The sequence below is a fragment of the Parambassis ranga genome, chromosome 24 (assembly GCF_900634625.1).
Source record: "Parambassis ranga chromosome 24, fParRan2.1, whole genome shotgun sequence".
Classification (NCBI taxonomy): Eukaryota; Metazoa; Chordata; class Actinopteri; family Ambassidae; genus Parambassis; species Parambassis ranga.
The window spans coordinates 7,013,494-7,029,474 of NC_041043.1; the positions used below are offsets into that span (position 1 = coordinate 7,013,494).

Below are 15,981 nucleotides of genomic sequence, written 5' to 3' on the forward strand. Positions count from 1 at the left end.
TTTGTGTTAAAGAAGCCAAAAATCCAACATTCGTCTTTATTTGGAACAATCCAATAAAACAGGCAATATGAAGAATAGTCCATAAAGATTTACTTTTTCTTTATATAGGATGCAAAAAGAGACATAATATATAATAGTAGCAATTAAGGTCACTGTAATCGAACATAGCTCTTGCAGAGTTCGTGGTCCCTAATGTCTCCCCAACCCCCATTTTTGACATGTGGGGCCACCCCTCCAGCCCCATTGGCTGGCAGTCTCTTTGTTATCAGGAGGTTTTTGGGGAAGAGCTGGTTCCCACTGCTCTGTAAGATGTTTTCTATTTTAGTTTTCTGGCTGATGGGCATGCAAGAAACCTTCTTGTGATGCATGCCGCAGTCTCCAGCGTGGAAAATCCTTGGTGCCTCGCTCACCATGACCTTCCAGTAAGACGGCAGGCAGGACACCGTCAGATGCTGCAAAGACCAGTCCCAGTTGTAGTCATCGTAAGTGCAGAATGTGTCAGTGCATTGGATGAGTTTCTGGTATGTCTCTCTGCTAAGAGCCATCCCCATGTTGTGCTCAGTGGACTTCCAGGCTTTTACTTCCACCTTATTGGCTTTGCTAGAGTAGCCAATGTGGCTGTAGCTCCCCAGGGAGAGGATGTCACAGTCAGTGCACTGCTCCCTTTTGAGAGCCGTCATCAGCTTTAGGAGGTGGATAAAATCCGGAGACATGTAGTGGTCCTCCTCAATCAGGAGAACCAGACCCTTATGATCTTTTAGGGCTCGGACTCTGTCCCATACAAAGTGTAGCTTCCACCACCAATGGTGTTTGGTCTGAGAGAACTTGGCCTCGCGGTAGTGGCCGAATGAGTCAGGGTACTCTGCATTGATGCATCCCAGCTTTAAGGCGTCTTTTTTCGGGATGTCTCTGGGGCAGTCCCTGGGATCGTGTCCAGGGAACTCTTGGGGGTACAGCTGAATGCTGAAGGGGAAGAAGATCTGAAGGACTTGGCAGAAGTCAATAGAGGCCACAACTTTATTTATCTCTGGAGACCAGTAATCATGGCTGAATATCAGCAGTATGTTCTCAACACCTCTGGCCTTACGCAAACTATCCACTAACAGCTTCAAGTAGTCTGGTCGGTTATGGACCTGAACCACCACAACCAGGTCATCCTTCTGTCGCTTAAACTGCTCTTCATTTCTAATTGTCTGGTCAAAGTTTAGCTGGAAGACAATTCCACGGTAGACTAGAGTTGTGTTATCTACCTCCGGCTTAGGTATTTTGGATTTGTCCATTGCTTTTTCTTGGTGCGTGTCATTTCCTTGTATGATAGGTGGTGGTACAGGGGCTCGGCTGACAGCAGGTGTGGCTTGCACCTGGATATGATTGTTGATGCTACTGCTGCTGCTGCTAATACTGCTGCTCCTCTTCACCATCTCCACCTCCTTAGGGAACGATCCACTGTCGCTCTTCTTCTGCCTTCCACTGCTCCAGAAAGCTAAGCCACAGATGATAACCACCAGAGTCAGTATCACCACCTTCCTCTTGTAGATTCGGAATCTCATGATAGAGGGTCAGCCTCTTTCAAAAAGCAGAGAAGTTGAGTGTAGAGAAGGAAAAAAAGAAGTTTTCGTTGTGTGCTTGTACTATGCACAGGGAGCAAGCCTGATTTAAAAAGAAGCTGTTAGGAGGCTAATTGTTGGCAAAATTGAGTGTTACTGTAAACATGGATCCAACTGGAGTGTCACTGGTGGTAAATGGAAATTCCATAAGGCATGATGGTTGATGGGAGGCAACCAGGGTAGCAGTGTGCATGAACCACCTGAATGGGAAATAAAGGTGGAAATGGAGTGAGTGTTAGGGTTGAGCAAAGATTTGAGACATTAGATTCTTATCCATTACACAGTGAAGTGACCCCTGATTGAGTTTTCCCTGTTATCACTTTCTCCACTGGCCCTACATGATGGCCCTGCCTCTGACTCGATCTCAGTATCAACCTCAAATATTAGGAGATGATGATTGCGCATTACTTTTCAACAACCAATATAAGTGAGCTTTAAAAAGTTAAAAACAATAAGCTATCATCAATACAAAACATATTTTGTTTGAACACAGCGGTCTTCTCATCATCTGAGTTTCAAAAAGTTGTTGGACCATGAACCAAACTGCTTAATGCAGATAATACTGAAACACTAAAAATACTAACTTACAAAAAAAATGCATGTCTTTATTTTTATTTGCTTATAAAACTACTTAATTCACAACAAACCTTGTGGATGTGTTTATTGTATAATGATGCACTGCCGTATCTGCTACATCAGTGTTTCCCTGTTCATATAATGCACCACTGTGTCCTGACGGTCCATTACATTTATTTTATTCTTGCTGATAAGAATACGAGCAGGTGGCTATGTGCACTGGCTAGGCGAGGCTGATGCTAGCAGGCTAACAAAAGCTAACCTGGCCTCATTACAATATGGGTTAATGCCGAAAACAACTATAACTTCCCATGTCTTTGTTCGGAATCTTCTCAAGGCAAACGCCGGACAAATAATACCGTCTACTGTAACTGAAAGTAAACAGTAGCTTCCTCCCAACTTTTCTAAGTTGATTTAACATCAACCTATCGTCACCTAGGTCCATGTAACAAAAGAGTAAGGCTTTAGCATGAGTTAGACTTTGTGGGATGGCACTGACGTTACCTCCTCCAGCTTCGAGCAGCACTGGCGGTTCTCTTTGCGGTCACTTACGCTTGCTCAAAGCCACTGGCTTCGTTAGGTCTGTTACTATAGTAACGGTATTGTAGCACTGTGGTAACAAGGGAAACGGGAGTGGATTTCAGCTGTGAGGTTATTCTCTTATGAATCAAGTGGAACAGATTTTTTCACGAGCAATCGAAACAGCATTAGGTGGAGTTTCCTACTCAGTTAATGTGGGGGGGTCCAAACGGGTCATTTTAAAATGTGGGGGGGACACATCCCGCTCTGATATAATGGTAGCTACGCCTATGCATATAATCTATTTTTGTGGGTGGTAAAGAAAGAGTCCTTTCACAGCTTTAATGGCTTCTTCCAAAAGGCATGAGACCATATTCACAAATTAGCTTATTTAGCAGGAGAAATCCTCCAAAGTAGTGCTAAATGTTCGTAAGTAAGAGTGTCCATTTAAAAGCCATTTGTGAAGCTGCTGTAAGGAATACAGACTCTATGCGCCTATGGATGACATGTTTCAAGAATGAGCTTGTAAATTATTCATGTATTATTAACATAATTATTCATGTGTATTACCTGCATGTGATGCATTTATTACACACCTGTCTGATGTACTTGCAGAGTTTAACGGACTGTGCATTGCTTTTAGTGGTAAAATGAATTGTGAGAGTAAAAGTTTCTTTAGAAAGTCCTACAGTTCAAAAGTTTTACTTTTACTTAGTTCATTTAGTTTAGTTAAGTGTATAGCGTTAATGTTTGGATGTATCCAGCACCATGACATCAACATCACTGAATGACATAAAACATGGACTGCCTATATCTACAGAACAAGTCTGGGAAAAGTTGCCTGTGAGTCATAGTGGAGTTTAAAGGCAGAATAAAATGGTGATTAAATTTTTCCATTTGCAACCATTTCTACAAAGTTTACATATTTACACATTACATACATTGTATATACATTTATATTACAAGCGCACATGTCTACAGGGAACAGTTGTAAAGTGCTGCGGGATGGCAATATGATACTGCTGATTCCAACTGCATTTGATAAATAATATCATCTAGCCTTCTGGAGCTGTACACAACAGGCCACTGGTTTCCTCATAAATCAGCCATTAACAAGATTTAGTGCACACCTTATCCTCCTCACACTACAACATCTAAAGTTACATTATCAATGCTGATTACTGCTCCCTTGTTTTCTCCTGCATTTACTCCTACCCTTAACTACATTATCAATATTGATTTCTGCTCATATCTGCTGAGCAAACCTCCATATCTTTTTTTTTAAATTAAATTAGTTTCTCAGGCTTTCTACCTGACCCTTAATTTGTCGTCTGACTGCTTGGAGACCCAGCTACATGGTCCCATCCCGTCCAGACCAGACCTTGTATCAATGTGTCACTAACACTGGAGGGGCCATTTGATACCCTCTCACTTCTATGATAACACAAGTAAACACATTCCTGGTTACTGCTGCTGGTCTAAAATGCTACCAGTAAACATGCACTCAGATGCAGCAATATTCCAAATATGTTGTACCAAATTGAATGATATAACAGCAAATACATCACGTATCTTTGTAATGTGCATGCTCAGCTTTTCCAGTTTGAACGCTTTCCAAACACTCGCTGCTTGCCAGTAAACTATGATGTTTTTTTCGCTGCAGATAAACGTGTTGCTGTTTTTATCCACTATATATCTTCATAGCTCGACCCAATTTATCCCGTCAATGTCTGCATCGTATTGTATTTTATGTTCGGGTATGTACGAAATATTTCCCAGGAACCCGTTAGTTTTTCTGTCCTGAATTGGCCGCTGTCAGCCACACCGAGCAGGCTTCGAGTCTGATCGATTTAATGATTGCATTCAGTTTCCAATATATCGCCGTTTGACACGAAAAGCTCTCGTAGCAGACGAAAACAACAACTGGCTTTATAGCATCGGGTCCTTCTAATTTATTTATTTATTGACAGCGAGCATTCAGAAAATGCTAACGGTAAGTTAGCAACGGCTCCTCAGCTAGCAACTTACGAGCAGCCCCGTCCAGACCAAACCTCGCCAACAACAGCGTCCATGTCGAACCAAAAAAAACCCAAAAAACAACCACGTTTTACAACATTTACCTAAAACCGGGGAGGCCGTGTGGTCCTTTCACCGAGACACATCATCAGTACGGCGGCGTCCCGTTCTCCTCCATGCCTTCCAACGAGCTGCATGGAAACGCAACTATCGGCTAGCTGTGAAAATCACAAATACGGAACCACTGCCTGCCGCTGTCCCACAATGCACTGGTCCAGCGGGGGGCAGCCAAACACCCTAAATAACATCAGTCTCTGCTGCTGCTGCTGCTGCTCACTCCTTTCTCCTTTCATCATTTACCTTTAGGTCACAAGTTCACACAGCTTCATACGCCCAGCCCAATGTCTGCCTCAGTCAGCTGGAGATCAGCTTTAAACGGTAAACTGAAAAAAAAATAAACAAGTACAGAATCAGATATAAACTATATATAACTATAAGACTGATCATATTCTGTATTTCTTGCATCTCCTCTATTTACATTTTTTATTACACTTTAGCACTGATTCTTCTTTTAAATAGATATCCTTTGTTCAAAGGTCATAAAAAAACAAAACTACTTTCTAATGAAATAGTTGTTCTATGACTTTTGTCATATTTAATCATAAAATCTGCAATCAATGTAAATAAATACTGAAACATTTAACCTTATAATATAACTATTTTTTTGAATTGATAGCCCAATATTAAATAATCAATGCAACTTGTGGACATATGGAATAGTGATATGACGCCACCTGCATGCTGATCCACTGCATGCTGCGTTGTCATTCTTCAGCCTGCAAAGCAGATGCTCTCAAGATTCAAAGCTAGTATTTATGGAAAGTGTGTGTTTTGTTATTAAATATTATCTATAGTATCTATTCTATCAATGTTTTGATTGTGGGTCAGATAGGTTGGGGTTTCCACAGATCATTAAAGACACATGACGTTTTATATGATTAAATGTTGATTCTAAAACCACCATTCAACCTACTATTCAGAGACTACATAAATGTATTATATGTAATGAAAAACACTAAGTCAATATTTTTCGTCACTTTTAATTTAAAATGTACTATAAAGAACATAAGCTTTGTCATCCACTAGGGGGCGCTGCACATGTTTAATGCCGGAAGCAGAGCATCTAAACGACTCATTTGCGCATGCGCCACCGTCTTTCTTCCTTTCCGATTCTCGAGCGAAAAGAGACAAGATGGGCCATCAGCAGCTCTATTGGAGTCACCCCAGAAAATTCGGTCAGGGATCTCGCTCCTGGTCAGTGTTGGCTTTATTTTATCATTTGTCAGTTGATGTGCGTAATCGAGTGACTTTAAAGTTGTTTGTGGCTATTTAATGTCGCAAAAAATGCTTCAAAATGTGCACCGCATGGGCGCTGAGTCTGAGCCAATATGGCGGTTGATGATGCGCCTTACTACCTTGTTAGCATTAAGCGTTAAGTTAGCCCCGCGGTGTCATTGAAACTTTGGTTGACTGCCTGCATTAACTAAAACTTTTAAGTGGGTGACCTCTAGCTTAATTTCAGAGAAAAAATGTTGATATAAGATGGTTAGTTTATTACACCGATGATATCGTTAGGTTGTTATAGCTAAAGTTAGCCGGGATGCTCTGAACGGCAGCTCAAATGCTAACCATCTCTGCTTCAGGGACTTCCGTACTTTGAATGAACAGTTCTTGCAAGTACAGTACAGTCAATGAACTCCGTGAGGGAATATAATAATAATAATAATAATATATAATATAATTTGTGATTGCAGCCGAGTGTGCTCGAACAGACACGGCTTGATCCGTAAATACGGGCTCAACATGTGCCGCCAGTGCTTCAGACAGTACGCTAAAGACATCGGCTTTGTCAAGGTAAGCTTTGTTATTTATAATAAGATATAAGATCAGGTCATATTCATGACATGTAGTTCACGTGTCAATAGTACACCTGTGGTTCATTGACTGACTGCATATTGACTCCACTGATGACCTTAATGCACCTTTAACTAACTCTTCTGTTATTTTCTGTACAGCTCGACTAGATGTCCTATGCTGACACGTCCTCAGATGGTTGTAATGATCATTGGACGGCTGGCCATGATGGGATAATTCAACATTGCTAATAAATGTGTTCCTTTGTTCCAACTAGATTGAGCTGTGTGGTTATTTATCTGCTGTCTTTTATTTTGTGGAAGAGATAAAGCAAATATTATCAGTAATCATTAAGTAATGACACATCTAGTGGTAGAAATATAGAGTTAAAATACTTCTGGAACATACTTTATTGCATGTTCAGCATATTATCTGCAGTTTAAAATGACTTCTTCAATAAGGGTGATTGAGGTGTTGATTTGCTTTCACTTCCAGGTGTTTTGTCATTATGTGATTTTAAAAAAAAAAAAAAAAAAATCTAGGCAGCTTAAACATGTGTTCAAACATTTCTTTCTGCTCAGTCACTAGGCTTTTTTCATTCTTAATTATACTGACAATTACATCTCTACTTGGGTAATGACATCGAAAAGAAAAGGGGGAAATGGTTCTTACTGCTGTTAAACATAAACTGTAGTGCAGTAAAGAGCAGTAAATTAAAGTCGGCATGAAAATACATCCGAGGATTGACATGCTGAGGCTTTGCTCTTGTTCAAAGTTAATGAAATCTGATGGGACCCCTGGAGTGTGGCTAATTGCTCAGTGCTTTGTGAGTACAGCTGCAAAACTGAAAATATTGAATGGGCTCAGTGCATACTGCAGGTGGGATTGTATGCAGTTCCTCCATTGTGCGCTGTCTTTAAAGCAAGTTTAAGCACTAGATGGCAGCAGCAGTACATAATTCACGGCCTCTGACAATGACATGCATACAACAACCATATAAATCCTTTTTTATGCAGGCAGATAATTTTTCAATTACCTCAAGTACCTAGCTGCCTCTACATTTTATAACTTAGCAGTGTCTTCTTTATGGTCACTAAATGGTACAGAATTGGTGACATAGTAGTGGATTGTGGATAGCTGAACAACACAAGGGATTTAATAGGTAGGTGGTAATCTGCATTGTATTAATTTTAGGGTTTTGAGAAAGAAAAGTGAAATTAATCATAGAAAGTTACAGTATATGTCTTCTCATGTGATAGTACAGCTTGGTGAACCAGCTACTTTTAGCAATTAGTGGCTTGAATCAACAAGCAAAATCACATAAATGATATTTGGCAATCCGATGGTCCTATTGATGAAATATTGACAAAAATACATATGACTGAAAACATCTCTTATCCATATAGGATGCATGAAATGGGGAAAAGTATTGGAAATTGCAGCAGTACTGCGCTGTAATATGTGAAAAGAAACATGCCTATATATAGTCCACTAAAACCAGCAAGTGTATGAGATAGACTACAATGTGTGCATAGCGTGTGCAGCAAGGCTCAAATATGAATTTGTACTAAGTCATGCATAAAGGAGTGTGTGTGTGTGTGTGTGTATTGTGTGTGTGCTAACCCTCTTTTAATGTACTAATGCTGGCAGAGGCTGGGCTGTTTGGACAGAGGGAGCTGAACACACAAGTGCTCCATGTTGCATCAGTGTGCTGTGGAGGCGAGTGGAAGGTGTAGTCTTTGATGTTCAGTTCAGTTGCATTTTTTTTTCCACTGGTGCATTAATGCTCTTGTTATGCTGCCGTGCTGCCTCTTCAGTACAAGAACAACTGACTGATAGGACATGTTGAAAAGTCTGTTTAAAGCAACACCGGTCTTCTCAAGAAGGCTCAGTTTCTTGCCTGCTGCCCTTGTGTGGTCATATAGTTGGCTTGTGAATAGTAGAGATTCTTTATAAAAAACACCAACTGAAAAATACTCCGGTACAAAGAGAAGTGCATGAGTGTCAGCATCAAAATGTAATGAAAGCATTAAAGTCAAAGTGTCAGCCGGGATCCTCTGACTGATATATGATTGCATTTCAAACATAATGGTGTGTCTAATAGATGAGTTAAAGGGAAGGTATAGTGTTAGTATATCCTGAATTTTGTAAAATGAATCTGACAGTTTGTTATTTAGTTTTAATTGGAGCTCAGCGCCCATTCTGTCTTACCCAAGTTGTCATTTTTTCAGACATTGATGGGAATGTGGTAAAATGGGGGCTTGAGACAGATTTGCAATAGGCTGAAATTTTTAACATTTTTGCATGAGCAGAGCTCACAAATTACAAAATTTTCCATTAAGGGTGTTTTCTCAGAACATCCATGTTCTGTAAATGACAAGGTCTTTTAAACCCAACACCCAAAATGTTCCAATTTCATTGAATTTATTTGATCAATCAATTGATTGAGCTCAAAGGATCCAAAAAGCCCAGCAGAACTACAGATTTATTTAATAAAGCAAGCAAGCAATTTTTCTACATCTTTTCATTGACATAAATATCAATGGGTGAAGTTTCAATACATTCAGACACCCATTAAGGGTTATTGTGGTGTATTTACAGTGGATGCTTGTGTCAGGGAAACAATTGTTTTAAAAAACTGTGAGAACCTGTGTGTATATGAAGCTTCTACATACATATAAATAAACTACATTTTGTGGTTACAGCCACATCATAACACTGAAATCCAACTCCCAAAAAAAATAAGGTCCAAACAAATCAGAGGGGAGCTGCTGTGTGATGGCTTGGGACCCAAAGTGTCAGCGCTGCTCTGACTGACTGCCAGGTACATTGCAAAGGTCTTCTATCCATTTCCCAGATTATAGGGGAGAAAAAAAAATAAGTGAATTGAAAATGTTACATGCACTGTTGGCATGGAAACATTCCTCTGGGTTTACCTGCTTTCGATTGTTAGACCAAGAGGCACTTCTTGCTGCAAGGTTCCTCAAAGGGGCTGTGGGCAAACATACACAGCTCTTATTCATGTACTCTCTCAATTTCGACTGAGTAGCACAGAGTGTGGACTGAAGGATTGGTTAATAATAAAAAATAAATAAATAAAGCAATGCAGCCGGAGACAGAAAGAACAAATAGAAAGAGTAATTGAAAAAACGAAAAAGAAAAAAGCTGCAACAGTAAAAGCGGGAACACTTCATTCTCACTGTGACTCAGAGGCAGTGCGAGAAACAGCTCTAAGTATTGATAATTACCAAATGTTTTGTTCATGATACCCTTGTTTTATTTTGGTAATTGGAGAGGTTAAGAAAATCCTCAATAATCCATTTATTCCCTTTGCTAGACAACAACGATATCTGGAACCACAAACATCCCCAGACGACTGTGGGCTTTTTTTTTTCATTGTATTACCTGGAGAAGTTAGCGATGCACTGCACTGAGCTTTATTACAGTCCAGCGTGGAGCACATGGCTGACTCAATTGCTCCAGTCAAACAGAAGCTAATTCTCCATCCACTATGGAACGTGGAATCTCCTGCCGCAGAGCCTCAATTTAGGCTCAGATGACTTTAGCAAACATTAATTTCTCAAGGGAGATTATATCAGATTGCTTTAGGAATGCACATGATACAGACTTTGTTCACTTACAGGCAGCTGTGTGGTCCATAATAATGTAACAGAGAGTGATAAAGTAACATGACAGACTTAAAGGTAATACATTTGCCAACAAGAAATGCACTGGTGGAATTAACACCGCCAGCGAGGGCATGTTGGTGGGATTGTTCCAGGGTCCTGCTGTGCTTTGGCTCACTGGTCTGGATTACTGTGACATTTAAATGAACAGATCAATTGTTAGTGTTACACCTGTCTGTTCCTAGAGTGACGAGTTAATAGAAAAAGATTAGGCGACGTTTGTATGGTGTGCAAGTTTCAACTGTTTCTACACATTGTTTTTGTTTGAGTATTATAATTGCACAGTCGCTGTTCCACCCAGACTGGCTGTTATCAAGCAGCAACACTGCACTGGTGAAGACTTCTTTAAGGGCTAGAAGATGCATTATGGCCCTGTGATGCACTGGTGACCTGTCCAGGTCAGGGTGTACCCCACCTCTCACCTGTAGTTACCTGGGAAAGGCTCCAGGATGAGGCACAGGTGAGAAGGGAGCACACGAGGAAGGGAAAGACAAGACACCTCAAACGAGAGGGAGGTCAGTGACTACAAAATAAGACAGGAAGTAAACAAACAAAATAAAAGCCCTGGCTCAGGCTGAACCCCTGACAGATTTAGGCTACAACACCACTTGTTAAAAAGGCTTTTCATTGCTGCCTACTGACACCAGGGCTCTAACAGGATCTGTCTTTTTGTTGTCAGTTTCCTTATTTAGATCAGTGATGGCTGCCCACACTGCATTCCTGCTGCCACTCTGCCATGTCTGGAATAGAACTGAGCAATTATTAATGTTATTAGTGACACCTGTGCTTTTATTTGACAACTCCAATGTCTCCAAAGGCATTTTGGCTCCTGTCTGGTTTAAGATATCAACATTTTAGCTTTACATTTCTGGTTAGGTTTAGGCACCAAAAATACATGGTTTAACAGTTTTTGGGGTTGCCATGGTGACAGGTCCTGTGATTTCTAATGAAATCTGGGTTATTTTATGTTTATAAGAACAGATGATAATGTTCTGTGTGGCTAATTCATAGAAAGAAGTGGGGACTACAAGACATCAGTATGGCATAAATGACAAGTGACTGTAGCCAAGGATAGGCTTTATTTATGCTTTATTTTACATTTTAATTACAGAGACTAACCCTTTATATGAAATTTGCTATATCAATAAATGTGACTCGACATAAGAAGGGCTCTGCATGCACATCATGTCTCCCCTGCTGAGTTTACAGACCAGAAAGCTGTGTGTCAGCCTCAGGAAGCTCAAACAGCTGTGTTGTACAAACATAAAATCATCACAGTGAATATTAATAAGAAGAACTTGTTGGATGGCTGAAAGTCTCCACTGCTGGCACACAGTTAGGTGGATGATTTGCACTTACTGTTTTAGTCTGTGTAATTTTACAGCTGCCAGACATGAAAAATGTGTTGCTCACAAAATTTTGACAAATACTAAAAGAGGGCTGTTTGTATTCAGCGTACACTGTGATGACTGGCACCATGCTAAATGAGAAGAGCTGCAGCACGAATAGGTGTTTAATGAAAACACACACAATGTGGGACTTGACCACAAAATTGGTGAGACTGTGCAAAACTGTGCCCTCACCAAAACGTCCAGTTAATAATTTTAAATCTGCTCTCCACTTCCAGAGATGCTGCATAACACATATACACCTGTGGGGGCAGTGTTGTGCCATGCCTGAAAGCAGGAGAGAGAGAGAGAGAGAGAGACAGAGAGGATGCATGGAGGAGTGGGAAGGTGGAGGTGACAGGAGGGCTTGTGATGCTCTCTGGGGAGGAACTCTCCAGTCACAGCAGGAAAAGAGGAAAAAAAAACCACAGAGAGATGCAGAATGTTTAGAGGCAACCTTGATCAGGCTGTCAGCTTGGGGTACATCTAATTGAATGCACCATGCCATTTGAAGTGGAGAGTACAGCTGGAGCACAAAAGAGAAGTCAGAGCAGGGCAGGAGCAGCGGGGGGGAGCAGCTTTTCGTCAACAAAAAGACGAATCAAAGTGTGAACGCATACGATGTTCAAACAGATAGCCCTGATCTTTGCTCTGCGCTCCACAGCTCCCACTGTCTTCATGCATGTGCTGTAAAAAACAATGTGTCAAAGGAAGAAACAGACATAGAATGAGTGACGCATGAAGGAATGAGTTTTGTCATATTTTCTCATTTGAACCCCTCGAGTTCAGGCAGGTGAAGCGGCTTCAAACTCTGCTCTGGAGAGTCACAGGAAACATAATGCAATGGTGGAGGTCAGCGGCTGCTTCAGTGTTTGACCAGCCTGCCATATGTGATTCAGCACAGTGCAGTGCTTAGGGGCAGCAGAGGGAAATATTACTCATAAATGGAAAAGATCAAATAGTGGCATTTAACAGTCTGCGGAGGAAAAGTGTCACGGAGGACCTCGTCTTTCGGCCCTCCTCGGGCTACGAGGATGTGGTGCTCTGTCAGTGTTGTAATTTTATTTCTCACGCAGGTTATGGATGGGCAATCACACTATATACTTTACACTGGGTGGTCACTTGCTATAATCCACCAATATGGTCATGCACATATATTCAACAAGGCAGACATATGACAATAGGTTTGGATGCCTCTGAGGAATCCAGACATAACCTTTTATCCAGCATGCACCATGCCTCTCATTTGCACCCTGGTTCAGATGTAAACCTGTTATCAGCCTGAATATGACCTATGTATAACATTTTTCATTAGCAGCATTTGCAATTGAGCATTTCATTTGCAGTGAGGTGCTGAAGAAGCCTGGATCGATATGTGATTTATGAAACATGCAAGCATTGCCCCCCCGTTAAGGATTTAACACAAGACAGATGTTCAGGATGGTGAGCGAGCAGCTGCCGCCCACTGATCTTATTAGTAGTTGCTAATTCTTTCCACTGTGCCTCTAGTTGTGAGGCATTGCTATCCAGTTGTCGCACTCAGATTCAGCCCGGCCTTGTTGTCTCTCCCCTCACACGTCAGCACTACCGCACGTCCAATACAGGAGAGAAAATGAACTGTCATGCATGTTTGATTGTTAAAAGTGGCTGCTGGTTTCCGTGACAACACCTCTACTGGCTGGTTATAGGCAAGATGTTTTTTATCCAAACCTTTTTTTATTCCTCTCTCTCTCTCTCTCTTTGCATTTTAAATATTTGAAGGAGGTAATTCAGCTGGAGGACGATTCACTGAGTGACAATGTGACAGATGCAGCTCTATTTTTCAAGATGAATGTAAGAATGGCGCAGCCCGAGAGGATCAGAGAGAGAGAGAGAAAGAGTGAGCGGTGTATAAAACCCAGCAGCTCAGACAGGAGGCACACACACAGAAGACCTTCCTGCCCCTCTCTCTCTCTCTCTCTCTCTCTCTCTCTCTCCACGCCCAGCCATTCATACTTATTTTTTTATTAACCCCACTCCTACCATAACCATTATGCCTCTGGCTATTACGCACAAGATCTCTGCAGACCGACCAAACAACATGTCAGAAAATGACTGGCATTAAATATGACACACAGTCCCTTATGCCATCATTGCAGAGGAGGCCATTTTCCTCTTGAGTGAAATGGAGGATGGTGCAGAGCAGATTTTTAGTTTTTACCAAACAGGACTAATGCAGATGAACTTTTTAGTTTTCCATCTGCTTTCACAAAATGCTCAACAAAACAGCTGCTCGGCAAGATGCACATGGGGGAGGGAGGTGTTTGATGTGGTTGAGCACCCTGTGGATGAGTGTTTGTTGACTACAGATCAACAAGTTGTGGGACTTGTTGTCATTTTGACTTTTTGGCCCTCACTGATGTTTCAAGTGCTTTTATGGATAGCTAATGTTATGGGTTTGGGTTTTTGGGAAGTTATGTCTATTATGTGTTTGTATGCTGGTGTTCCCTGGCTCCATCTTCAGTGTGAGGGCATGACTGTGTGGAGCTTCAGACCGACGCTGGATTGTCTACCGCATTGTTGGGTAACTCTCCCACCACTGTGAACCTCGTGTTGTAGACTTTCGTGTGTTACTAGTTTGGTAACTTTGTGTTTTTGTATCTGCTCTCTAGGAACTATCCTTGTGTGCCGCTGCTACGCCAGCCAGTTTCAGCCAGCCTCACCACGCCCCTACCTCAGTTCTTCATCTTTGTTCTGAGCTTTTCTACATTAAATTTCACCTAAACCTTTAAAGGTAAGGTAGGAGATTTTGAAAACTCAGTGAGAGTCAGCCAGATTTTGAAAGTAAACACACGCCAATTTCTCTCGGAGCTCACCCCGAAGTCACGCCTCCCAATCACATGGACGCTCATTACCTGAAGACGAGCTGCGGTCTGTGACTTCGGCCATCATGCACGTACCTCTCTGGTGCGCGCAGAGCAGGAAGAGAGTGACAACCAGGCAGGGGCACCTCGTAGGATTGGCTGATGTTTTTAGCATTTTATAGCTTCCACAGATGATTCATATTCTTCGTTTTAAAGCGAAACTGTCGAACTAATTGGTTGCTATCAGATTGTAAAGAGAAGTTACGCTAATTTAACAAAAAGTGCATCAGAATTAAATCTCCTACCCTACCTTTAACTCGGCCTGTTGTCTAGCAGCAAAGTTACTATAGATTTAAATGACTAGCTCTTACTTCATGATCATGAAGGTTTAATTGAAATTAATATTTGTATTTTATTTTTTAAATTAAATTCTTGCTCTAGGTTTTTTAATCATTCTCTCTGTTCCTCTGTCCCCTTGTGTCCCTTGTCTTTGCTGCCTGCTTTGCTCTGAAGTTCTTTTTCCTATTGATTTGATTACTGAAAACATGATTTCATTTCATAATCATTATATATTGTTTTTAAGCAGTCAATCCTAATAATAAATTCTTGCTTTTTGTTTGATTTTTTAAAAATAATTCTCTAATCATATCAAACTCCTCCTCTGTCCTTTTGTCCCCTTACATCTTTTGTCATTGATACCTGCTCTGTGTCTCTGTACATTGTTTACACACTGTATACTACATGGCACATATTCCCCACATCTTCTGGGATTTTAAAAGGTTAAATCACTTGGTTCCAGCAAAATGTTTTCTTGCCCACAGCAATGATATGAATCAAGGAGTCACACAGAAAAGGCCCGTACAGTTCATTGTAGTTTGGTGCTAAGATGTGTCTTACCCAGTGGACTCAGTGTCTGTTTGCCTGCAGCAACATGACCTGCCCACTCTCTGCTGTGTGCTGCTGCTGCTCCGAGGATCCTCTCTGGATTTATCGATTCCAACCTGTCCACCCACTAGAGGATCTGATACCAGTTAACATGATGCAGAGTCCACATATTTAGAAGCCAGGGAGTATCAGCAGACCCAACTCTGATTTGAACAACTGAGAGTGATAGTGATCAGTTAGTGCAAGGTCGCAATTGATTAGGTGTACAAACAGGATGGAGAGATCAACCGAGACAGGTCAATACAAATGATACGCATTTGAATGAGCACCCATGAGGTGGTATGGATTCATTCTTGAGACTTTAATTTTAGTGAATAAACAGCAACACAGTGACTGCTCAGTGAACAGGAAGCCAGAGGATTCCGGTCAGCTGACAACTGACAACAAGAAGAATTGGATTGCTAGTATCATATCTTTGGTTTAATGCTTCTTTTAGTTAATCTGTGATTTCATTTTGTCAGTGTCTCAGCTTTTTTAGTTTAACTTC

The 15,981-nt window shown here is 41.1% G+C and overlaps 2 protein-coding genes across 2 annotated transcripts; one reads left to right on the forward strand and one right to left on the reverse strand.

Annotated features, from left to right (window-relative positions):
* On the reverse strand, positions 1 to 5,008 carry mgat2 (alpha-1,6-mannosyl-glycoprotein 2-beta-N-acetylglucosaminyltransferase). Its single transcript, XM_028398003.1, has 2 exons — positions 4,823 to 5,008; positions 1 to 1,807 (listed from the first exon to the last, which is right to left on the reverse strand). Exon 2 carries the CDS (start codon positions 1,548 to 1,550, stop codon positions 150 to 152), a length of 1,401 nt encoding a protein of 466 aa, XP_028253804.1. The 5' UTR covers positions 1,551 to 1,807; positions 4,823 to 5,008; the 3' UTR covers positions 1 to 149.
* Positions 5,009 to 5,930: 922 nt separating this feature from the next.
* rps29 (ribosomal protein S29) lies at positions 5,931 to 6,910 on the forward strand. Its single transcript, XM_028398004.1, has 3 exons — positions 5,931 to 6,032; positions 6,533 to 6,632; positions 6,794 to 6,910. The coding sequence occupies exons 1-3, from the start codon at positions 5,971 to 5,973 to the stop codon at positions 6,800 to 6,802; spliced, it is 171 nt and encodes a 56-aa protein (XP_028253805.1). The 5' UTR covers positions 5,931 to 5,970; the 3' UTR covers positions 6,803 to 6,910.
* The last annotated feature ends 9,071 nt before the right edge of the window (positions 6,911 to 15,981 follow it).